Genomic DNA, 23,680 nt, shown 5'->3' on the forward strand with positions numbered 1-23,680 from the left:
TCCAGCCTTTAACTCTCTATGTGCCAATATGGGAGCGCTCAGGGCAGCCCTGCAGCGCTGCGCTCAGGCCTGGTGATGCCCGGCCCGCATTCTGGCTCTTCTACTCTCTGGGAGGGGGCTCGGCCATGCAGTCCTCCCGCCCAGCAGAGGGCGCTCGAGGGAGCAGACGCTCAGTGAGGATTGTCCCCTGCGGCGCTTCCGCCGCCCGCCCTATATAAGCGGAAGTCGGGGGGCGGGACGGTCTTTCGGCGCGGCGCTCGGGGGGGCTGGGGTTGGGCTGCTGGCGCTGCGTTATGGGCAGCCATGGGAAGTCTCGCCGCCTGCCCGGCCGCTCCTCTGCTCCCTTCGAGCCCACGCGGCTCTGTCAGGCGCGGGCTCCGCGCTGCAGCGACGGGAGGCGGGCCCGTAAGGCCGCGGGCTGTGGAGCCGTGTGCGGGAGGAGGGGGGCGAGAAAAGCGTGAGTGGAAGCGCGGGGTGGCGAGCGGTCTGTGCGGGAGCTGTGGGCTCACGGTGCGAGGACGAGGGCCTCAGAGCCGCGTGTCCAACCGGGGTGAACGGGCCGCAGGCGGGCGGTGGGCCTGCACGCTCGGCCACGTGGCCGCGCACCGGCAGCCCAGCGCCATGTGCGGGGTGTGGGGCGCTGGGAGCGGGCGGCAGCGGGGCGCGCTTCCGTGGGCAGGGGGGAGAACAGGGCTGCGGCCTCGTCGGGCTGAAAGGTGGAGAAACTGGAAGGGATCTGTTGAAGAAGGGGGGATTTTCGCTTGTTTCTTTTAATCTTTAGGTTTTCTGAACTGATGTGAAGTGCTGCGGTTCAGGAAAGGATTATTTAGTGGGCTCAACATCCGTTGTTAACCACGTTCTCTTTTTATTTATGCTTTTGCTGGCAGAAGACAAAGGGCGGGATGAAAAGGATTTTCCGCGTTGAAAACCCGACGGTAAGCAATGCACAGAGCATCTCCACTCTTCGTGGGTTTGTTTCTGTTCTTTATTCATTTCCTTCCTGCCTCTGGCGTTACAAAGGTGGCTGCTGTGGCATCTTTGTGTCATTAGGTGGCAGAGATGGACAGGCTGTATTCTACGCTCGTTTGCTCTGAAACCGGTGAGCACTCAGAGTGGTTGACAGCCTGACATTGTTTAGATGTAGTTTTGTTGTCCTGTTTTTTTTTAATTACTCTTAAGTGTGAAACCGGTGTGTAGTAGAATAGAAAGCTGTTACAGATGTCTGAGTCCTGGGAGTTGTATGCTGGCAGCCCTGGTGCTGTTCCTTGATAAATATGCCTGTAATATGCATTTATTTCTCTAGAATCGCTCTTCTTCAGGACCTTTCAATTTCTTAGCATCATTAAAAAAGAAAATGTATAACCAGCTTTAAAGCATATCTAAATTGATATCATCAATGTTGTGTGTGTTGTCTGCTCTTTTTCAGAGGGAGGCACGTGATGTAGCAAACTCAAGAGGTCACAAAAACCCGAGGTGAGCAGTAGTGGGTAGAAGCTCATGCATTACGTAGACCCATGCCCCAGTCGTGTTGCAGGTATGGCTGCAGTGCCATGTCTGTGTCATTAGGTGGCAGAAAGGAACAGGCTGTGTCTGTGCTAATGCTCTGAAACCCGTGGGCACTCAGGAATGATCAGCAGCCTGACAAACGTTTCTGGTTTTCTCTTATTTTCTGTGATGTTAACCTTAAACTGTGCAGTATGGACAATACCAGCGTGGTCTGGAAGCAGTTGGGTGTGATGCAGCACATGGAGGAAATTGCTTTCTTCTGCTTATATTTGTTAAATGCTGTCAGCAACTTCTTGATTTCCAAGGGTGCTGCAGGTGGGAAGGTGCAGTCAGCATCATCTGAAATGCCTTTAAAACTGTGCTTGTTTTTAGAAGGAGAAATTGAAGATACTTCTTCTTCATGCAGTTACACGTGAGGACAAGTCTGAGTTGTGCAGTTTCCTTCAGCTGTTGAAGGTAGGTATTATGAGAACGTGCTCAGACCTCGGTGTGTTCCCAAAATGGTGTCACACAGAATGCTGCTGGAAGGATGTCACAGGTTGTGGAGCAGTGAGGTGGTGGTGCAGACATACTGAAGAAATGAGATGGGTTCAACTTTCAGTAAGTGCAGAAGGAGTGCTTTGTCCTGCTTCTCATGGCGAGGTGTAGCTTCCTTGTTTGTGATGCTGAGCTCTAACACAGTAGACAGAATCTGAAAATGCAATTGAACACCGTTTTTTAACTTGGTTTTGCTGTGTCTGTGCTTGCATGCTGACAAGGAAGCATGGCCTTTAGGGCAGCAAGCCACTGGGCAGCTCAGGTACCCAAGTGCTGCATGGTTTCATGCATCACTGTCATTTCTTGGTTGATGTGGGCTATAGGAGCATCTGCTGTGCTGATGGTGTTTCTAAAGCGAGTGAGAAGCCCTCACCACACAAAGCATTGTGAAACTGCGAGGCTTTGCAGTGACTAACAGCTTTACAAAATCTGGCAGTGCTAAATGTTGGAAAATGTCATCATTAAATGGGCATTAGCAGGGCCAGAGGTGTCATTAGCTGAGCAGGTGGCTGCTGGCTGCAAAATGAGCCATTTAATTGGGAAAAGGCAACTGCCTTCCAGCAGTGGTGGTGGAAAAGAATGCTAATAAGGTTGTTGGGAATATGGCTATGCGTGGAGGCATGCACTGTGATGCAACTCCTCCATTTAACCCTGAAATATGGGTTGTGTTTCCATCAGCACTCACATCAAAGGCCGTGGAGGGGATGCTGAGTGCCTGATGAGGCTCCCTTTAAGACCTTCACTGTGTAAGGATTTCCCTGGTGCCATTTGCTACTAACTGTATTCCTTTGACTAAGCAGAAATCCCATATTTTCCCCCCAAAAGCCTTATATAGAGGCATAGAACCCTCCTAAACTGATCTGAATTTGCTGAGTGCTTTCTGCCAGTGCTTTAGATCTGATCTGCACAGGTTCTCAGGCACTCAGATTTCCGTTGCCTTGCAGTGTTTTCAGTGAGTGAATTGCAGGGTTTGTGTGGCTGTTCCGGGCTGAAGTATGGTTTCTTAGCTGTAGAACAGTGAAATAGGAGGAATCTCCATGGGATGGGTTAATTCTCAGTGTTGACATTACTGCTAACTTCTACCAGTGTTAGTTGTCTGACATTCTGGGTGTTTATTTTCAGGTCATGCTTGAGTTCTAGAATTTCTAGCAAGTCTGGCTACAGGAAGAGACCTGGTTCAGCATTTCTACACTTCAAGATGTTGAAAACTTCATCTTATTTGTACATGGATTCAAGCAAGCTTGAATGTGATCTTTCCTTTTTACAAGCAATCTCAGCCTGTGCTGTTTTCACACCCGTGTTCTGAAGCTCTTGTTTTTGACCACGTGGCTGAGAAGGTTTAACAAGAACAGCACTAAGTATGCTACCTGCAGGTCTGAAACAGCAATGCTTTTCATACATCCTAGGATGTTTTTGTCTGTGGATGTGAGAATTGTGATTCTTTTTAACCTTAGTGAAGTGTGGAAGCTTAAATCCTTTACATTGCTAAAACAGCAGCATCTGTTCCTGTTGCGTTGTCAGTCTCTCAGCATTTTGGCTCTTGCTCCTTTTCCAACTAATGTGGAAAGTTGGGAGGAGGCGTTAGGAGTGTAAAATAGCTTTGCCTTGAGTCATTTCTCTTCCATGCTCGTAAACCATAATCACTTGTTTGGAAACACTTGTGCATTGTATTAGTGATGAACAAAACTTGGTGCTCTTGGCATGTGTGAGTCATAGGTAAGTCTGAATCTCAAGTGCCTGTCCAGTGCTGTTAATGGGTGTGCAAACAACACGGTAACACTGTGGGTTTTGTCAAAAGTCTTTATTTGAATAAAGTGTCTCAGCTAATTCTCTCCAATCCATGGGCTGTCTTCTCCTGAACAATTCTGCATTGTAAATGCCTGAAGGTGGTATTTATGGTGGTGTGGGTAAGAAGAAAAAAAAAATACTTGTTTTTGTCAATCTCTGTAGCTGCTTACCTGCTGCTTTATGTACTGGCTTTTGGGGAGGGAGCAGTGGGGATTCAGAGCAGTAGGGAGTGCCATTTGTCAGAGCAGTTTACTTTGAGGCTTCAAACAGATGGAAGGGTGAAAGATGGCTTCCTTGCAAATGAGATTTGGTATGGTTGTGTTTCTTTATCTAATAGCAGAAGAAAATGATCTCGCCAGTGGAACTGGTTGCCATGAGAGCACAGGACAACAGGAGGAGCTGGGTGCAGCTATGTGAAGCCTCACAGAAAGAGCTCCAGTCCTTGCCTTCCCTCCCCACCAGCAGCCCTTCCATGCTGGCACCTGCACTCAGCAGTGCTGTGCTGGAGGTGCAGTCCTGACTGCAGTGTTATCACTCCATTGGGGTGCCTGGCTCCAACAGGCTGAGTAACTTGCAGCCTTTCAAACACAGGAAACTTACAAATGCTCAGCCTTACCACAGATGAACGATGCTGACTCCTCTGCAGGGAGCTGAAATCCAGCTGCCTGCTGGATTTAGAGCGCTGTTGACACTGAAACATATCCTTCATAAATAACAGTGAGAGGTAATGATGATCCTATAGAACTAATAGAAGGAAATGCTGATATTTATCCTCCAGAGGGCCCATAAATTTGCAGCTGTGACACTGCAGATTACTTTCACAGACCATATATACTGTTGAATGTGTTTCTTTTCTGTCAGTGATTGTACTTCACATACATGCTCCACTTCACTAAGCAATTGTTGGCAGCAGCGCCAGCAGAGGCTCTGCCAGCAGGAGTGTTATTGTGCTGGGAGCAGAGCATGCTTGAGGTTGTTTGCATAAACTGTTCCTCTCTACCTGAAGTCTTGAAAGATGGCTGCAACTGAACATTGAAAGGAAATGGACTGTAGGTAGAGAGCTGCAGTATTTACACAGCCAAGCAAATGATACCTGCTGAAAGGTTCTCTGGAAATTCATTTTGATAATGGGAGAAGCAGTGGATTATTCTGGCATTAATCTTTAACCTCTGCAGTGGTAACCCAGCTTAGAGAATTAAACTGAAAGGTTGGCTTGTCCTTGCCTGTGTGATTGAATACTGTGGGAAGGAACACGTGGACAATGCATGGTAGCTGGTCAGAACCAATCAGGTTGTAGCCCTTAGGTTTCCTTTAAGCTCTTCTTGCCTGATGTGCTTCCAAACTTGGCACAGGAGGAGGAATGGCCGCTTCCTGGCAGGCAGTTTCACACTACAAGCAGAAGCAGCTGGGCAGAGATCCTCACAAAAGCCATCGCTGTCGTGGGTCAGGCACTTAAAAAAGCAGTGAAACAATTGCCAGGATTCTCTGCTGTGGAAAAGACAGCTTATCCACTTCCTAGGTAGTGGCTGGATCTCATGGTAGGTGATTCAGGTACTTCAGGAGGGACTTCTGACTTGGAAATCTACCTCTTTCTCCTTTTTAGATCACAAGAATGCTGGTACTTAAAGGCTGTTGTTCTGCTATTGATGTAGTGGTGTGATTCACATAAAAGCTCTTTATTTACATCGGAGATGTTCATCGAAATAAGATGTGACAAGTACAGCATGAATGATTCATTCTCATCTTTCTGCCCTGCTTTCCTGTTAATCAAGAAGCAGATGCATCCAGCTGGGCTCTGCTTCCTCCTCTTTCCTCCTCCTTCCCCCAGACTCGTTCAGCCCAGCTTCACAGCTGTCGATGCAGACTACCAATGATCCTGCTGGGTGGTGGAAGTCAAGATGTTTGGCTTTTCATGACAGCAAAGGCGCTGCAGCTATGCTGAACTCCCTGGGTAGGGCGTACTTTTCCTGCAGGGGAGAGGATGGAGAAGCAGACCTTTGAGCCTTGGCTGAACTTGGGGATTTCAGATTCTAAGCCCTGGGCCCTACTAGGAATATTTGGTGTTGGAAATCTTCTTCCAGAGCAAGGTCTTAAGGTTGTTCAGCACAAGGGAGTGGTGCACTTCCATCTGGCTGGCCAGGCCGCTGAGGGTCATGCAAGTTCGGAGCTGCTTCTGCAGCTCCTCTTTCAGGTCAGGAGGTGCCCCGTACAGCAAGTAGTCCTGCAGCAGCCCGCAGACCTTGGCCAGGTTGGGCTGAACCACGTCGCTTTTGCACTGCTTCATGAGCTTGTCGCAGGTCGCCATGCAGTCCTTCCCATAGGTGCAGTCCACGTTCTGCTCGCAGTGACGTCCCTTGAGAAACCCTCTGATGGTCATCTCCGTTGCCACCTTCCTCAAGTTGACCATTTTGAAGTCGTATTTGTCGTTGTAGCCCACGTTCCTAAAGCTGGTCTCGCAGATGTAGAAGTTGCCGTAGGTCCCGTGGAATATCTCCTCCACAAACTCCAGCAGCCCGATGGTGATCTTGGCCCTCCGGGGCCAGGCTGGTGCAAACCACTGGTGGATGACCTGGTGGAGGGCAGCGGGCAGCAGCGACTGCAGGAAGGCTGGGAGGTCTGCTCCGTAGAGGGAGTTGTGAGGGATCTTCTCTGTGATGTAGAGATCCCCGCAGTACCCGAGCAGCTTGGACGTGTGTTCCTTCTCGTGCAAGGAGAGCATAAGAAGAAACTCGTTGAGCTGAAGTAGCGCCCAGATGGATTTGGCCTCTGCTAAAGACACTTTCCCATCCCGGTTCACGTCTGCCATGGTGATGATCCGGCTCACCAAGGCTGCAAGAGAGGTCTGATCTCCAAGGTTGGACTGCAAAAGAACAAGAAAAATGGTGTCAGACTCCTTCAGCTCCCTGTGGTTGGGCTCAGTGCGGTGAAACTCATCTGGAGAAGCAAAGAGCTGTGAGTGCATGGCTTGGGAGAGCAGCGGGCTCCGGAGGGACCCTGTGCACTCACCTTTAGGAAGTTCAGGAGCATTTCTTTAAACTCATCCATCGACGTCCCTCGAGTCGGTTTGTCAAAGAGAACCACATCCCTCCTGGGAATGGAGTCTGGGTTGCTGTCTGCCTTCAGGGCCTCCTCAATGCCACATTTGATGATCACCTCCTTCTCCTTCCAGAGCCCCCTGTAAACCTGCAGCAAAGGGAGCAATGAGAAGAGGAGGAGAGCAGGAGCAAGGCCAGGATTGGCAATGGTGTCAATCAAGGAGCAGCAGCGTGATCAGGGGCAGAAGGACAGTTCCCAGGTCCCATTTTTTCAGCTCATCCCCAGTGAGCAGAGACCTACCTGCTGGGTGGGAGAGGAGGAGAGGCAGTGCTGGAAGCGGAGGCTGTGCTCCTCGCACAGATCTTTGCACGTAGAGCCAGAAATGATTCCTTTCTTGTACTGGTCGCACTGGGGAGGAAAAGCAGAGGGAGGAGCAATTTCTCATGAACTCCATTGCATCCATGGTGAGCCTGTTTCCTCTGATTTCATGCAAGCCTCATACCAGACAAAAACACCCTTTAAAAGAAGCACATCTGATTGCAAAGCCACGCGGGCTGTTGGGAGGCAAGGCTGCTGCCAAGCGACGGGCAGCATCTCCAGCAGGAGCTGGGTGATGGTGAGGATGCACGGGAGGCTCTCAGCAGAGCAGCAGCCCATGTTGTGAGATGGCTTGGCCCCTGTCCAGGCTGTGGCTCTGGTCCACAGGCAGGGCGGCTCGCTCGGTGAGCTGGAAGCATCCGCGGGTGGGAGAGGCTGCAGCTCTGCAGTCAGCAGCGCGGGCTCAACAGCCTCAGGCTGGAAACAGGCGCTGCAGAAATTCACAGCATCTACTGCCTTTCTTTTTTCTATTTTTTCTTTTTTCTTTTTCAGTGTGGATGGGAATTAACCCTCAGACCCGTTTATGTGGCCCATGGCTGGACACAGCACCTTGAGCACCAAGCTCAAAGCAGGAATTAGCACCTGAGACCCCACGGCTGGAATCATGCAGAAAATCAAATTAAACGATTGCTGCTGTTGTTATGGCAATTCTTGCCTCCATTCTCTGCAGAAGGATGGATGAACGAGGTGTTTCCAGGCAAAGCCTCGCCGTTCTGCTCCCTGCCAGGCTGGGCAGACCTGCAGCTCCTGCAGCAGTCCTAGGGAGCCCTGCTTGGCCACCATCCCCAGCTGGGCTCCTGTGCAGGTTCTTGCCCTTTCTGCAGGGCACGGCAGCACACTTACAGAAGTGCACCTGCAGTCTGGTTGCTCCCCTTCGTCCTTTGCTCAGCTTTAGGTGGGGGGCTGGCACAATGCCTGCCTGCAGGTCCTGACATCACAATTTCAGCTCATAGACATTAACCTGCCGATGCCTGGCCTGCTTTCCTCTGACATCTCATTACGTTGCCCTGCCAGGATAAGGTCACCTCCCCAGCCTGCGAGCTCAGCATGATGCTGGGGATGGAGCCAGCGCAACACAGCCCCAGCACTGCGTACACAGCAGTGGCACAGCTCACCCTTTCCCCACACCGTCACTCACGATTATCATCCGGCAGATGTGGCCACGGCAGAGCTCAGAGTAGGACGAGTAGTGCATGTAGGCCACCCAGCTGCCCACGAAGATGCCCAGCCACACCACCAGCAGGTACTTCACCTTGATGCCTGGGAGGCGGCTCTGCAAGGCAAGGAAAATGCAGTGGGTGAACACAGTGGTGCTCAGCCCATGGGTGCTGTCAAGAATAGGGCTTTTCCAAGCAAACCCACTGATGGAACCTTCAGCCTTTTTTACGTACATCCAGCCACCTATTATGCAACTCCTGCTGCAAGTAGGTCACTTAAAATTCCCTCAAAGCTGAGATTACAGCTGCTCCCCAGCAAAGCACTCTGCAGAAGTTTGGTGCCATCGTGGCCCTCCTTGCCCACCTGACCCTCCTTGCACCTCTCACATAGGTGTTGGACCATAATTGGAAATACTGAAGCATAAATGGGCCCACGGTGCCCTCTGTGCCCATCCACCAATCCTACTGCTAATGAACACCAATTCCAAGAGAATCTGCCATGAGGGCGGGGTAAAAATAAAGGATGTTTGGATTTCCCCATAGGGCCGCGTTGTACCTACAGACCCAAAGGCAGCTCAAAGCACTGAAGGCAGATACACTGCAAGACCCTCAAAGCACAGCAGCCCCCACAGGCTGAGGACAAGGAGCCACCACTGCCCTCAGCAGAGTGCAGTGTGCTGATGGAGAGGCACCTCTGGTCTGAACCAACAGGTCAGGTTCCACTGCTGCTCCTGGATCTCTTCCCTAACATGGGGTGATAAAGCCTTGAGTGGCTAAAATGTCCCTTTGGGCTCATTCAGACCAAGGATCCATCCTGTTCCTGAGCAGATGTGAGGTCAAGGCCAAAAGCTGAGCACAGCGCATGGGGCATTTCATTGTCCATCAAAATGGTGGAAAGGAGCGTGGAGGTTTGGGATGCACCGCAGTGAGGTTCCATTGGGTTTGGGGCACATTTTGGATTCATGGCTGATGCTGCATTCCTCCCCACCCCCCTCTCGGGGCACAGGGGTGCCCTTTCCACTGCCAAAGGGCATTAGTTACCCTGTGTTTGGTTTTAGGATCACTCCAGGGGACATGGCAGTGATTTGGGGCCACAGCTGCCATCAAAGGCAATATGGACAGTGTCACCACTCCCACGTGCCCTCGCCCCAATGCCACCAGCATGGCCCTCCCTGCAAGACCCCAAACCCGTGCAGCCACTCCCCAGGCCCTTGGACTTGGAGGGTGACAAAGCAGAGCCACAGATCTCAGCTCCCAACCCCTCTGTGCCCCCCCGGGCCGTGCAGTCCTTCCCGGCCCCATGGGCTGAGGATGGAAAGGCAGAATTAAAAGAACAGAAAGAAAAAAAAAAAAAGCAAAGGATGGCAGTCAGCCATGCTGCTGCACCGCTGTGTATCTATGGGGAGTGAATGGGTGGACGGATGGACGGATGGACAGACAGATGCACACATCAGCATGCCGGCAGTGCTGCGAGCTGCGCGTTATGCAACCACCGTGGATGCTCGGTCCCCCATCACCGTGTCCCGGTGCCCATCTCCGATCCCCTTCCCCATCCCATCGCTATCCCCAGCACCCGGCGCAGCGCTACGAAGCATCCCTTTGTGCCGGGATGCTGGGATGGGCAGCACCGAGCCTCCCCCGGCCCGGATCTCCCCTCTCCATCCCAGATCCCGCCCCCCCCCCCACCCCCCCCCCCGGTCAGGATCTCCCCCCCGGCGGTACCTGCAGGCCTTTGGAAATGGGGCAGAACAGCACCAGGTGCACCAACCGCCGGACCCTCCGCATGCTGCGGGCACCCCGCGCCCGCGGGCCTCAGTCTCCGGGGGGCATGGCGGCGGCCCCCGCCTCGCTCCGGGGGGTCGGGGGATGGGGGGGGCCGAGCCGCGCCGCCCGTCCGCACCACCGCAGCGCTCTCGGCCCGGTTCGGCTCAGATCGGCTCGGCTCCGCCCGGCGCGGGGCGGTGCACGCAGCTCCGCCGCAGCTCTGGGGGGGGGGAGGAGGACTGGGGAGGGGGGGAGCGGAGGATGCCCGGCTCGGCGCCGCGCGGTTGGGCTGTGCCCACCCATCAGCCTCCCTCCAGCCCCGCATTGACCCCGCTGCGTTCCGGGGATGCCGCTCCCGGCCCCGAGCGGCTGCGGAGCTCTGCGTGTAACGTTGTTCTTCCTTGTGCGCTCGCTGCCTTCCGAACGCGAAAGCCGAGCAGCAGCAGCAGCAGCGCTCAGTGTTGCGTTTGGGAAACCTCCAGCGAAACAGGGGCTGCTTTGTACGCCGGGTGAGCAGAAATAGGACGGGGAGCGCTCCGGGACGGCTCCGCACAAGGCCGATTCTAAAAGAACTCTCACTCGCTATTAATAACTCCTCGCGTTATCTGCTTGTCCCTTTGTCACGCTTCAGATCCCCCACTTCCATTTGACTTCGACGGCATCGCGGCCTGGAGATGAACGGGCACCGCGTGCCGGCAATTAACGGAAGGGGGGGGGGGGGGGGGGGGGCAGCCAGGATGGGCGCAGGGTGAGGGATGCCAAATGTGGGTCATTGCCGAACGGCTCCGAGTGCCTCTGCTATGGGGCTCTGAGATTGCCGGGGGTGGATTGTCCAAAGAATCTAATTAGGAACGAGCAGACCTTCCCCAGCTGTAATATGCCAAGTAATTAAGTGATTAGTATTGATTGCTGGAATGCTTAATGAGCAGTTATAACCAAATGATTAATTAATCCAATCAAACGAGGGATAGCAACGCTGCAGGTGTGGCTGTATCTCATGAGTGGGGGCAGTGGGACGTCCCCATGGTCCCCACTCTTGTCCATGTCCCAGGCACGTGGGTGAGAGTTCCAGGCTCCAATGCTCCTTCCTGTGCCCCCCACAAAGCTTTGGGCCTTTCACCCACACAGAGCCCACAGCTGATTGGGCTCACTGGGGCTAATTGGCATGGGTTTTATGCATCCAGGGGTTAATGAGGGCCTGTGCAGCTCCGGGAGCTCTTCCAGTGCAGACAGCTGGCTGGAGAGGCCCCGGTGTCCTTTACATATCAGATCAATCGAGATAGTTATAATCTAGTCCTTGATAAAGCCAAGAGCAGGTTTGCTGCCCCGCCAGCTCAAGGGGAAAAAAGCAAGCAATAGGGAGAGGTCAGAGTGAACTATTGATTGGGCAGCGGTGGTGCTGCTCTCAGGGACGGCTCCTGCAGGGAACTGTGGGGCTGTTTGCCTCTGTATCTCACTAAATGCCTTTCCATTGATCTTCTGTGACAGGCGGTGACTACAAGAGATTTTTTCATCCAGAGTCATTAAGAGGTGTTAATCAATAAGAGAGGAAACGCAGGGAGGCACACTGTTATCTTCACGCAGACACGTTGCCTGTGTGGATTTATTGTGGGTTTTGTTGGACTGGTTTTAGCCAGGGCTGCCAGGATGGGAGCTCAGCAGTGATGGACTTCAGCTCTTGGAGGCAATGGGAGCTGCTGCAGCGCTGCTCTGCCGAGCTATGTGAGGAGTTGGGGGCACCTGGCCCCATGGACCCCATCATCCCGGGGCTGTGGTGGAGCTGTGTGTGCTGTGTGTGCTTTGGGGAATGGCTCAGAGCTGGGTGAGAGCATCCATGGGCTCAGCCCAAAGGCCCTCAGCCAACAGCGACCACACAAAGCGATGCTGCAGAGAAAGGGGAAAGCTGTTCTGGAGGAGGGGATGGGGATCCCAACAGGGAGCAGCTTCCCTCCCCATCTGCATCTCCCCTCGCTCCCCCAGCCCCAGCAGCACGCTGCTCCAGCTCTCCTGGGCCAATGCACAGCAGTAATTACCGTGGCTCTCTGGGGGAATAGGATCTTCCCCTGCGCTGTAATTACAGCAAAGGGCTCAAAGGGAGAGGGAGCAGAGGGAGCACAGAGCTGCTGCAGGGGTGCAGGCACACGGAGGAGTGCAGGCTGGGAGCAGCTGCTGTGGCTGCAGCCCTGCTCTCACAGAGGGATGGCCTGCTCCCATTTTGCTCAGCACCTTGCCTGCTGCACGTGGTGCAGTGCTTTGCAGGACACCAGGTGCAGGGAGAATTCCAGCCTCTGAAATGCAGCAGACAGATCTCAGAGCGCTGTGTTTTTGCTGCCTGCTGCTCCCTGCGCAGTCTGCCAGCAGCAGAACAGCAGTGCTGGGGGTCAGGTGGGCTGCAAACCTTGGCAGTAAGGTAGGAAACGGTGGTGCATTGGCTCTGCTATCCCCAATCTCCAGCCATATGAGCTCAGTGGGGCTACTGGTGGGGTGTTCATCTCATGCATGGTTTTAGTTGTTTTAGGACCAACCAGGCTGGAATGGCATCAGGTGCTGCAGGTGGGACAGGCAGGCAGAGGTGGCAGCTCTGGGGAGCAAATGGCCACCAGCAGCAGCTTGCTGCTCCCCTCGGCCTGGCCTTGGCCCTGCTGTGCTCTCAGACCCTCAGATCACAAGAGGTGTTTGCTGCAGGTATGAAATATGCTGAGTGCTCGTGTCCCCTGACCGAAGGGGCCATAAAACCACATCTGGCTGCAGTTAGCATCTGAGCAGATAGAGAAGTTACTTTCCCAATCATTATCTGTCGCTGGGTAAAGGTTGCACAAGCAGAGCTTTCCTTCCCTGCTTATCTAATATCCTTTTGCAATATTTTCTTCTTTCTGACCGCTCATTTCTAAAGACAAACTCTCTCCTCGTTACGCTTTCTTCTCTGAGAGAGCACAGCAGGCTGTGCATCCCCAACCCCTACCTCATCCCCCAGCCCCATCCCTATTCCCAACCCCAGCGCAGCTGAGCAGTTCTGAGGGCTCCAAGGTTTTGTGCAGCCCTGTTGCTATGTAGTCCTGCAGACAACTGCAGTGCAGCCACACCAAGTCAACATCCCAGTTCCTCCCCAGCTGTTTGCTCTGCTGCCATGAGCTCACTGATGTGGTACAGCCTAGGAACGCAGCATGGTGGGACCACAGGCAGCAGAAGCCTGTGCAGCACCCACGTGCCCTCATCCCCCTGCACGCATGGGAGATGCTCTGTGGCACTGTGTGGCTCACACACACCCCAGTGACAGCTCACCAGGGACTTTCCCTGTTAAAAAAAGAAAAAAAAAGATAAAAAAAGAGAGAAAATCACAAGGATAGCACAGATGTGCTGCAGGCAGCCCGTGCTCTGCTGGATGGGAGTCGCTCCTCCCCAGCATGGGCCTGAGGGATGAACCCAACGCTGTGATGCTGATACAATGAGGGCTCTTTGTGGTACGAGCAGGAATCATGAGACCAGCTCTGAGATGTCATTGCCTGGCAGCTGGGGGAGTTCTGGCCCCGCTCTGCCACAGAGAGAAAGGGATTGTCTGTGGGTCAGATGCTACAGCTGCTGAGCTGCCCCCGGGCTATCAGTGGGTCGGTTGCCCATCTCTGACATTGGGTCAAGAGAGAACCAAAGGAACAGCAGTTATGTGGGAAGGAGCGATGGCTTTTCCTCCACTTCCCCAGGAGCTGTAAGGTTGGCTGTGCTGATGATGCTGGGGCTGCAAACCCCATGCACTGCTGAGGCCGTGGCTCACCCTGATGGAGTCACAAACAGCCCCGGGATGGGGATTTTAATGCAGTGTTGTGAAACCTGCTGAAGGCGGTGGGGTGGTTTGTGGTGAATCCAGCAGACTGCCTTCCATCTCAGCTCTGTGCTCATGAAGCTCTTAGGCCTCATCCTGAGCTCACATCAGTGCAGGTGAGGGAACTTCCCCCTGCCCTGCCCATTGGTGCCTATGGAGAACCAGTGACCCACCCTGGCCTCCCCACAAAGGCTGTCACATGGAGACCCAAAGTCCCAACATGGAAAGCAAAAGAAACCTAAAGACCCCACGTTGTGCCAAGAGGGACCGCAGGATCCTCCTGTGGCACCATGAAGAAACCCAAAGATCCTACAGTATGCCAAGAGCGACCCAAAGATCACCCACAGCAGCATGAGAAAACCCACAGACCCCACATCACACCAGAAGGACCCAAAGATCCCACACCAATGCCATGGGATGCATTGGAGGCGTGGAAGGACCCCATACCAATGCATACCAATCCCCATACCAATGGGTATGGGGATACCCATACCCAAACCCTACATCACACAGTGAGTGGACCCAAAAACACCCACACAGCACCACGAGGGACCCCAAAGACCCCGCATCATGCCAGGACAGCCCTCCCCATAGCACCACGAAGAAACCCAATCTCACTCAAGGAGGGACCCTATGACCCTGATGGGCACGGCGCGGGCACCCCAAAGCTCCCCAACCACGCCACAAAGGATACAAAAACCCGGCGTCGCACCAAGAGGGGGACCCAAAACCGCCCCACACAACACCACAACTGCACCCCAACCCCCACCCACGGCTCCCCCACCCGCTCCAGGCCCCGTCACAGAGCTCCGAGCCCTGAACCCCCCCCTCCTCGCTCTCTCCCCGCCCCACGGGGGGCGGTGCGGCCGAAGTCGGGGCGGAGGGGGCTGAGCTGAGCCGGGCGCACCGCCCACATAAGGCGGGGGGAGCGCACGCCGTTCCGAGCGGCCGTGGGGGGAGATAAGGTGGTTGCAGGGTTGGGCTCGGAGGGTCCCGGGGACGCGGCATGGAGCTGGGTTGGCTGCTATGGGGTGCGGCGGTGCTGCTGCTGCTGCACCTCCTGATGGAGCTCAGCCCGGCTGTGAACTTCGCGTTGCGCATCGGTTTTTACTACGTGTTGTGCATCGTCTGCTCCGGGCTCACCGCTCCCGTCTGCCTCCTCGTCAACGGCGGCCGCACCGTCAAGAACATGAGGTGGGTGAGTGGGTAGGTGGGGGCGAAGTGGGGGGCAGTGGGGTCCTTGCAGGGGGTGGCACGGAGCTGCGGTTCCCCTGTAAGGTGGAGGGGGTCTGGGGGATGCTATGGGAGGCTGTGTGTGCTGCTTCAAGTGGGAACTGTTTCAGGCTGGGAGATGAGCTGGAAGACCACAAAGTCCTTAGTCTAGGCTGGGATCTCCTTCCTCCCCACCATAAATCAGAGATGGAACCTCAGTGGGGCTGTAGGATGCTGGGGCCTGAAGGCCATGCAGCAGCCATGGCTGTGCCCAGAGAGCTGCTGGGTGGCACATCGTGTCCTTTCAGAGGGATGTGGGGCAGCCCCAGCTGTGCTGGTAGGCCTGGGTCCCATCTTCCGGGCCAGACCCACGTGTGTGGGGCACTGAGGGCAGGGTTAGCACTGCTGTGGGTGGCACAGGGGAATTTGGGTTGGTGTTGGCTTCCGGGCCCTGCTGTCAGCTTTCCTTCTCTGCTCTGTCTTCCCTACTCCAAGCTGTGTTTGTAGAGAGGCTCCTCTTGGGGGGGAGTGGAGCCCTCAGCCTCCATGCATCAGCATGGATGAGAGGTGGGGCAGATCCAGACTTTGGCAGCTGTGGGGTTGTGGTGAGCTGAGCTCAGAGCAGGGGCTGGGGAGGAGCGTTGGGTGCCGGGAGGAAGTGCCCTGTGCTGTGCGTTGGGTGCTGCTGCGAGCTGCCCTGCAGTCCATGCTGAGCTCCCAGGGCAGGATCTCCTCCCAGAAGTCGACACCCAGCCTTGTAACCGGGGCAGCGTGCGATGCCGGCTCTGTTTTCGACCCTAAAACTTCTGAAATCTGTCAACTTAAAAAGGAACTTTTTCAGGAAGAAGAGCTCCTTGTGCAGAGCAATCCTCCTGTTGAAGCTCAGAGCTGAGCTGTAGCCAGAACCACCCTTTTCCTGTAACCCAAGCCCATCATTTCCACTCACTGGCTCCAGCTGCTGGTGCAGCTCCCAAATTCTGGGAGGTCTGTGGATCCTTATTGCTACAGCTTCCCCGTGGAGCTGGTTGTCCTGGTGCTGATGTTGGGGGGCAGGCTGTGTCAGTGCAGGAGCAGGATGCCCTGTCCTTGCTGTGCTGGGCCGTGGGAGAGATGCCCTCCTCTGATAGATAGATGTGTTTATCTAGTGGTGAAACCTCTTGTGAGAGCTTCTAGTGCGATAAGCAGCCTGCATGAATTCTTCACGATCAGAGAGTCCTAAAAAAGCCTCCGCAGAGCTGCTCGAGGGCACGTTGCCTCTCATTTATCCCCTCGCTCCGTGTGTCTGGCGGGTAGGACATCAGATTTACGGCTGTGGCTGCACCGCGCCAGGATCATCTTCCCCACAGGGAGCTGCTGGGGGGGGCAGGAGCTGCCCAGCCCCGTGGTGACGTGGCTGCTCAGGGCTGCCCGTTGCCCAGTTCCTCCTTGCTGCTCCCAGCTCTGCCCCTTCGCCTCTTTGAGCAGCTCAGGCCACATCTTATGCAAGGAAATACTGGCTCTTCACTGGCAGAAGGAAGTTGGGTGGTTTGTTCTTGAGTAATGAGTAACCAGCCTCTCCCAGCCGCTTCCGAACAGCGTGACTGCTGGAGCAGCGACCTTGTTTTTGGTTGGCAGGCAGGAGGGAGGAGAAGTGGGATGTAGGTCAGTCTGGTGGTGCAGCCTCTGCCGGCCTCCCCCCCACCTCCCCGGTCAGTGTCACCCCGGCTCTCCTCACCTGCCCTGCCCTGGCTGTGCTGCCCTCATCCCGTGCGGGGCTCTGGGTGCGGTCTGACCTTTACAGCAGGTTTGCATGCCAGGGATTGACGGCAGTTGTGTCATGGAGTGGTGTAACTGGCGGCCAATGCCCTGCCCTGAACTCTGGTGTTAGAGCCAGAAAGCCCCGAGGGTCTGTGCATGGGGTGCAGAGATGGATGTTGCATTGGTGCAGGCTTGTGGCTGAAGGGATGGGGATCATCTGGGGAAACAGCTGCTGCCAAGGCAGAATGAGGTGCCAGCAGCTTGCTCACCTGCTGCCCTGGGTGACTGATGCTTCCCAGGTGGGTGGTGGTGGGGAACCCTCCAGCAGGACCCTGTGGTGGGTGCGGTGGGGTCCCAAATGAATGGGACTTAATATTGACCCTCAGAGCCATCCCTGCAGGGAGGAAAGCTCTCTGCTGTCAGGGAGGAGGTGCAGAGCATCCTTTGGAGGAGGAGGGCAGGGCAGCTTGCAGGTCTGCTTCAGGGCAGGCAGAGCTGAGCTGTTGGCTGCTCTTGGGGGCTTTGCTCACGTGCAGGCTCCTCCGCCTCCCGTCCTGACAAATGGCTGCTCCCCTGCCCAAAATAGCCCTTGTGCGCTGCCAGCTTTTGGCTGCGTCCTTTGATCCACTTGGAGGGTCCCCAGCTCCCACCTGTCCCAGCGCTGTGAGCTCACAGGGGTTTGGCCACAGCATGGGGCTGGCTGTGCCCAGCAAGGGTATGGCAGGGCTGAGCTGAGCTGCTGGGGAAGAAAGCTGGGAGCTTTGGAGGATGGACCCTAAGGTCCCCGGCGGAGCTGAGCTGGCAGGAGGAAGCTCTTGGTTTGAAGACTGCAGATTTTTCTCAGGTAATGCCACCCCGTGTTGGTAGCACTGCAAAGAAGTGCTGCAGTGAGCAGGATTAGCAAAGCATTCCTGGGGCAAAGGGTGCAAGTTAATAACGAGTGCTGGGGTGTGCCAGTTCCTGGAAAAGCTGTTTGAACAGCTTGTGGGGCTGTGCTGACTGCAGCAGGAAAGCACCGGTACCATCCAGCCAGGTTTACAGCCCTGACATGGGAAAAAAGGAGTGGTGAATGAGTGGGGCTGGCAGCAGGAAGAGTGATCCCTGAGCAGGCTGCGTAATCAGCCTCTCTCTCCCTCCTGCACTGGATGGAGGGCTTCCAGTTTGCCCTCTGTTTGCAGAGTCCTTGCACCTGTGCTAGGCTGGGCTTGGCTCCTCTGAAGTGTCTGTAGTGAGTCTGGTTGTGAGGGGATGCTGTCAGCCTGAGGGAAGCAGAGAGCTGTGGCTCTACCTTACACTCTGCTTCTCCCAGGATGCCACTGACATTTGTGCTCTCTTGGTGTGATGTGCAGTGCTTCAGCTGTGTGCTGAGCACCCTCAAATACATGGGACTGGCCATGCAGGACAGGCACGTGGGTGAGTGACAGACAGATGGGGCTGGAGGCTGTCACAAAGCTGTTCTTGTCTCCTTGCTCCCGCTGCATCCCTGCCCTGCTGCTGTCTGACCACTCTTCTTCTCCTCCTCTGTAGGATCATCAAAACCGTGGTCAAGTCCTTCAAATATTTCTTCGGCCTGAGGTTTGAAGTGAAAGGACTGGAGAACTTTGAGATGGAGGGCCCCGCCATCATTGTGTCCAACCACCAGAGCATCCTCGACATGATGGGTGAGGAGCAGCCCAAGGGGGGAAGCGCTTTTCTTGGTCACCCTGTGGGAGGCCCTGCTGGCATCCCCTGCCCCTGCACTGCTCTGTGCTCCCGAGGCCACTGGTTTGGTGCTGGTTACAGGAAGGGCCTCCCCCCTCCCTCTGTCCCATCCAAGTGCAGGCGCTTGGGGAGGGGGTGGCTGCTGGGTCTCACCCTCTGCCGTCACGTTAGGGCTGATGGAGGTCCTGCCCGACGGCTGTGTCCAGGTGGGCAAGAAGGAGCTGATGTACGCCGGCACGGTGGGACTCATCACCTACCTCGGGGGTGTCATCTTCATCAACAGGAAGAAAACCAGCAGTGCCAAGATGGTGATGGCGGAGGTGGCCAAGACCATGATAGCTGAGAACGTGAGTGGCGTTGTGGCATTGCCTGGGGGGTGATGTGGCAGTGCTGGTGGGAGGGAATGCTGCAAGAAGGTTGCTGGAGCAGAGCCTTATCTCCTGCAGGTGAAGGTGTGGGTGTACCCTGAGGGCACGAGGAACTGCACTGGAGATTTGATGCCATTCAAGAAAGGAGCATTTCATCTTGCTGTCCAGGCACAGGTAACAGTGCTTTGCTTCCCAAAGGCTCCTCCCAAATGTGAGGACCCAAAAGCTTTTGCAGTGGCGTTGCAGGCTGGCCATGCTGTGGTGTGGTTGGTTTGTTCCCAGGTGAGGCTCATAGCTCACAGCTGTGCTTCTCAGCTCAACCACCCTTAGGTGTCCTGAGTTCTGCCTAGCAAGAATAGAATGCCTATTTTTCCCCTCCAACAAAGAGCCCAGCACCACACCAAGAGCTTGCCTTGGGGATCCCACAGCTGGCAATTAATTTCTTAATCCCCCATGTAGCAACAGCAGAGTGCTGATTTGTGTTTATTGATGTTAGAGCATCACCCGGGCTTCCTCTTGGTGAAAGTAGCAGCCTCTTCCCAGGCTGCCACAGGGGCTGCTCTGTGCTGTGTTAGATGCCTTTTCTGCTCAATATGGCAGAGTCCATGGGAGAGCAGCAAACAGCTCCTGGGCTCTGGAAAACTGGAGCTGTTGGTGCTCCTGAAGGAGCAGCAGAATCCAACTGTGGCCAAGGGGGATTGCTGCCAGCTGGGACACCTGCTCTGTTCTCTGGTGCCAAAGGAAGGCACACGCTGTGCCTCAGCCTCCAGTGCATGCTGTGCCTCCGTTCTTGGGACCAGAATCATTGGAGACCCGAGGGGAAATGTTCCCCTTTCACAGAGCATTGCAGCAGGGATCCTGGAGGAGGGAGTGGGTGCCAACCTCCTTCTGGGCTTGGCAGGGCCTGAAGGGGAGGACAGTGGAAATGTTGCCCACCTCTGCTCCCACTGCTGCCGCTCCCCATGAGTCACCAACTGCAAATCATGTCTGTGTTACCAGCACTGAAATAACGTGACTCTGGGCCTGCCCTCCTGGCTCTGTCTCTGCCTGCCTGAGCCTTCCTGGGAGCACTGATTGCAGTTGGTGACACCCCTCTCAGAAGCTGAAGGCATGGAGGCTGCCCTGCCCCAGCTATGTGCTCGTGCAGCACAGAAAGGCCTGTCAAAACAGGCAGCCTCGGTGTGTGCAGGTCAGGAACAGCTCAGCCTGGCCCTGGAGGAGCCGAGCTGAGCTCTGCAAGCAGTGCTAACCTGAGGCTGAAGTGTCAGCTGTCCCCAGTGCCTCGGATGTCCCAGTGCTCCCCAGTGGATCCTGACTCCCCACTGCAATTACTCCTCTTCCTCCCCAGGTCCCGGTGATCCCCGTGGTGTATTCCTCCTTCACCACTTTCTACAACCCGAAGAAGAATCTGTTTACATCAGGTATGAAAGAGCCTTCATAGCTTCTCAGAGATGGAGCGATACCGTGTCTGCATGGGGATGTGGGAGGGAGGCCGAGCTGAGCAGATGCATGGAGGCAGTTCAAAGCACTTGGCACCAGAGCTGGGCTGGATTAACTCAGGGGAGGATGTAATTAAATGTTCCAAGGGATGTTTTCATTAAGAACTTAGGTGCCACCTCTACCTCACATAGCTGGCACAGCCCAGGTGGTTTGGAGAGGGATTGTGTTTGGGGGGAAGAAGCAAGCATGGTCTGAATTCTGGTCTTTCACAGCAGGGACCCCTCTGCAAGTTGTGTTAAAACTCTTAAATCTGTCAGTGTAAGTGCTGGGCAGCAAGTTGGCTTTCGGCCAGTGTGAATCAGTAATGTTGGGAGCAAGCCTTCCCTCTGCTGCTGGCTGGAGGTAGGAGGGCTGGGCAGGAGCAGATGGATGGAGCACCTGGTGCTGAGCTCTGTGTGCTCACCTCAGCCCTGCAGAGCTCAGGGTGGGAGCAGCCTCTAATGTCTCCAGATCAGGGCATGGGAAATGCTTTGCTCCTTGGAGCAGCTATTTGGGGCAGGGTGTAATTCTCAGGGAATCTCTTCCCCTGAGGGCAGCACAACCTCTGCTTGCAGGGGCAGATGACTGCAGGGATGGGTACCTGGGGGGCTGCAATGAGCCTGTCCATGGCAGGTGTTCTGTAAGGGCAGAGAGCAGCGCTCCTGCGTTGGGAGCTTTCTCACAGGCTCCTCTTGTGCTTCCAGGCAAAATCAAGGTCGAGGTTCTCCCGCCAATAGAAACCAAAGGGCTGACACCAGACGATGTCTCTGACCTCACTGACAGATGCCACAACATCATGAGGGAGACCCTCTTCAGGCTGTCGGGCCACCCAGAGGAGGGGAAGGATTCCTCCTAGGTGCTGCTCCAGCGGCGTCACCGTGTGGCGGTGGCCGAAGGGACCCATCTGCTGCCAAACACCAAAGGAACATCTCTTCCTCCGCAGTGACTTGGAACTCTGGGGATGCTGTGGACTGGCACACAAGGCGTATCGAGCCAGCAGCGAGGCTCCCTGTTGAGTGGATTTCTCTTAAGGATTCTTTATCTTGCAATGAAACGTCTCCTCTTTCTGTATTTCTCAGGCACCAAACGTATGCTACCAAAGGGCTCAATGACCAGAGAGGTGAGTTCTCCAGCTCAGGCAGCTGCCATGGGGCAGTGAGGAGGGCCTGGTAGGAGCCTGGGCTCTGCCCTGTGTGAATGTCCCCGTGCTCCTGCTGGCTGTTAGGTGCTGCCCCAGATGGAAAGCCAGCAGGCAGCAGTGTGTCCCTGCACAACCTTGGTGCTGAGAACTGGGAGAAAATCCAGACTCTGGCTGTCCAGCAGCACAGCCCTGTGTTCAGTGCTGTGCCCTGCAACGTGCTTCTGCCAGCATCCCCAGGTGGAGCAGAGCACCGAGGCTTTTTCCTGAGAGATGCCCTTGGATCTCAGCAGCATCTGTTGCTGGGGCTCTGCGTTGCCCAGGTGTTCTGGAGCCAAGCCTTCCCCCTTTGAGGAAAGCTCCTAGGGCCAATAACTGAGCTTAAAAAAGGGGAATGCATGGGGCCAGTCAGCCGTGAGCCTTTCCTAAAGCCCAGCTTCTCATTAGAACAAGTGCTCTCCCTCACTGAGGGGTACAGCAGTGCAGAGGGAAGCTGTGGTGTCACCGAGGCAGTGCACGCTGCCTGCGTGGGTTTGGCTGTGCTGTTTGTTCGACCTCCTTGCTGCAGTTATCCTGGCGCCTGGGGTGCTTGGTGCAGATGCAGAGGGCTCTGCCACGCTCGTCTTGTCATGGTCAGCACTGGCCGAAAGATGGTGCCTGTCCCATGTCTCTGCGCTGATCTCAGTGAAGCTGCTGCTCCGCAGGAGTTGCAGAACTTGTGGGGAGCCTACAGGGTGCGTGAGCTGAGTCTGTAATGGGGAGAGTTTCAGTTTTTCCCCTAGAGAAAATAGGCTCCATCCCTTTTAGTGGAGTTTGGATAAAGGGCTTTCCCAGCTCTGGGATAGCAGATGGGGCAGTGCTCCTGGATCCCTTGCTGTTGCTCTCTGCGAAGAGCAGAGCTGGCTCAGGTCTGTGATTCCGGGGCTCAGGGAGGCATGAGCACTCTTGCTAATGCAGCAGGGAGCACCATGAGATGAGCACAGCCAGCTTCTGGAGCCTGCCTGTGGCTGCGTTGCTCTAAGTGGATTCACAGGGCACTTTGAAGGGTAAATCCTCACCTGGGCAAGGCACAGCCAGCAGTCTCCAAGGCAGACGGTCCTTGGGCTGAGTTGCTGTGGAGCTGGGGCTTTATCCTAGGGTCTTTATGGTACAGTCTCAGGGGTCAGACCTGCCAAGGGAACGGGTCGGGGTGGGAGGATGGAAACCCAACCAGCACTTTGTAAGAACGGCAGAAAAATGGCTGTTATGGAGGTGAAGCCCAGGAAGATCAAAGGAGTGCTCAATGGAGCAACTCATGCAGCACCTGGGAGAAAGAAGCAATGCCTCTGTGTGCTTTTGTCTACTGTTCAGTTTTAATTGGGTTAAGAATAATGTATTTTGCTTAAAGAGGGGGGGGAAAAAAAAAGAAGTATGTCTTTGATTATTTAAATGAAGGAGACTCTTGATTTTGTGTGGGAGCTGAGGGAGGAGGGCTGCTGCGGGAGGAAGAGCCCATAGCAAAGTGGGGCCACGGAGGGAGCTCCATCCTTCCTGTAATGAGCCTGCGGCCTCTGTGCACAGTAGGAGACTTTATTTTAGTGTAACTCTTTATTTTAGTATAACTCTGCAGCATGGCTGTACCCACAGGGCTCCTCCTGCAACTGTGGTTGTAGCAAAGTGTTGTACCGCATTGCTCGTGTCTGCTCTGCTACACCTGCAACCTTGGCTTGAACAAACAGAGCTAGGGAGGTTGGTGTGGACTGCCAAAGCAGCAGTGGTTGGGTGGGGGAAAACAGCCACCTTAACAGTTGGTGCTGTGCCAGTGTAAACAAGTGGGCTTTGTCTGGACTCCATCTGCAGAGCAGGTGTGCAGGGGACTTGGCCTCACCCTGTTGGCACGGCTGAGTGATGCAGGTTTGTCCCTGTCTGCTCTGTGCTGGTGATGGGAGCGTCACAGGGAAGGGTTTTGCATTAAAACAATAAAACCAGGCTCTATGCCTTCAGGCCTGTGTAAAAGCATGATGATTACTGCCCTACAGGGCTAAGGAAGAGGCAAACAAAACCAAGCACCACATGAATTCGT

The 23,680-nt window shown here is 55.0% G+C and overlaps 2 protein-coding genes, 1 long non-coding RNA gene and 2 other non-coding genes across 7 annotated transcripts; 4 read left to right on the top strand and 1 right to left on the bottom strand.

Moving 5' to 3' along the window:
- Positions 1-256: 256 nt before the first annotated feature.
- On the top strand, positions 257-3,880 carry LOC125702705 (uncharacterized). Of its 3 annotated transcripts, none has more exons than XR_007380667.1 (5): positions 257-457; positions 782-935; positions 1,427-1,473; positions 1,879-1,962; positions 3,166-3,880. It is a non-coding gene; the product is annotated as an uncharacterized LOC125702705 (long non-coding RNA). The 3 variants fall into 3 exon arrangements; XR_007380666.1 differs by having other exon boundaries at positions 888-935; XR_007380668.1 differs by having other exon boundaries at positions 257-405.
- On the top strand, positions 1,000-1,132 carry LOC125702768 (small nucleolar RNA SNORA17). Its single transcript, XR_007380692.1, has one exon. It is a non-coding gene; the product is annotated as a small nucleolar RNA SNORA17 (small nucleolar RNA).
- On the top strand, positions 1,514-1,646 carry LOC125702770 (small nucleolar RNA SNORA17). Its single transcript, XR_007380693.1, has one exon. It is a non-coding gene; the product is annotated as a small nucleolar RNA SNORA17 (small nucleolar RNA).
- Positions 3,881-4,496: 616 nt separating the features above from the next.
- Positions 4,497-10,349, bottom strand: DIPK1B (divergent protein kinase domain 1B). Its single transcript, XM_048966332.1, has 5 exons — positions 10,125-10,349; positions 8,384-8,518; positions 7,168-7,275; positions 6,838-7,014; positions 4,497-6,691 (listed from the first exon to the last, which is right to left on the bottom strand). The coding sequence occupies exons 1-5, from the start codon at positions 10,185-10,187 to the stop codon at positions 5,879-5,881; spliced, it is 1,296 nt and encodes a 431-aa protein (XP_048822289.1). The 5' UTR covers positions 10,188-10,349; the 3' UTR covers positions 4,497-5,878.
- Positions 10,350-14,882: 4,533 nt separating this feature from the next.
- AGPAT2 (1-acylglycerol-3-phosphate O-acyltransferase 2) lies at positions 14,883-23,552 on the top strand. Its single transcript, XM_048966118.1, has 6 exons — positions 14,883-15,177; positions 18,460-18,593; positions 18,805-18,980; positions 19,080-19,175; positions 20,350-20,422; positions 21,185-23,552. The coding sequence occupies exons 1-6, from the start codon at positions 14,990-14,992 to the stop codon at positions 21,334-21,336; spliced, it is 819 nt and encodes a 272-aa protein (XP_048822075.1). The 5' UTR covers positions 14,883-14,989; the 3' UTR covers positions 21,337-23,552.
- Positions 23,553-23,680: the final 128 nt, after the last annotated feature.

This window comes from Lagopus muta, chromosome 19 (genome assembly GCF_023343835.1).
Source record: "Lagopus muta isolate bLagMut1 chromosome 19, bLagMut1 primary, whole genome shotgun sequence".
NCBI lineage: Eukaryota > Metazoa > Chordata > Aves > Galliformes > Phasianidae > Lagopus > Lagopus muta.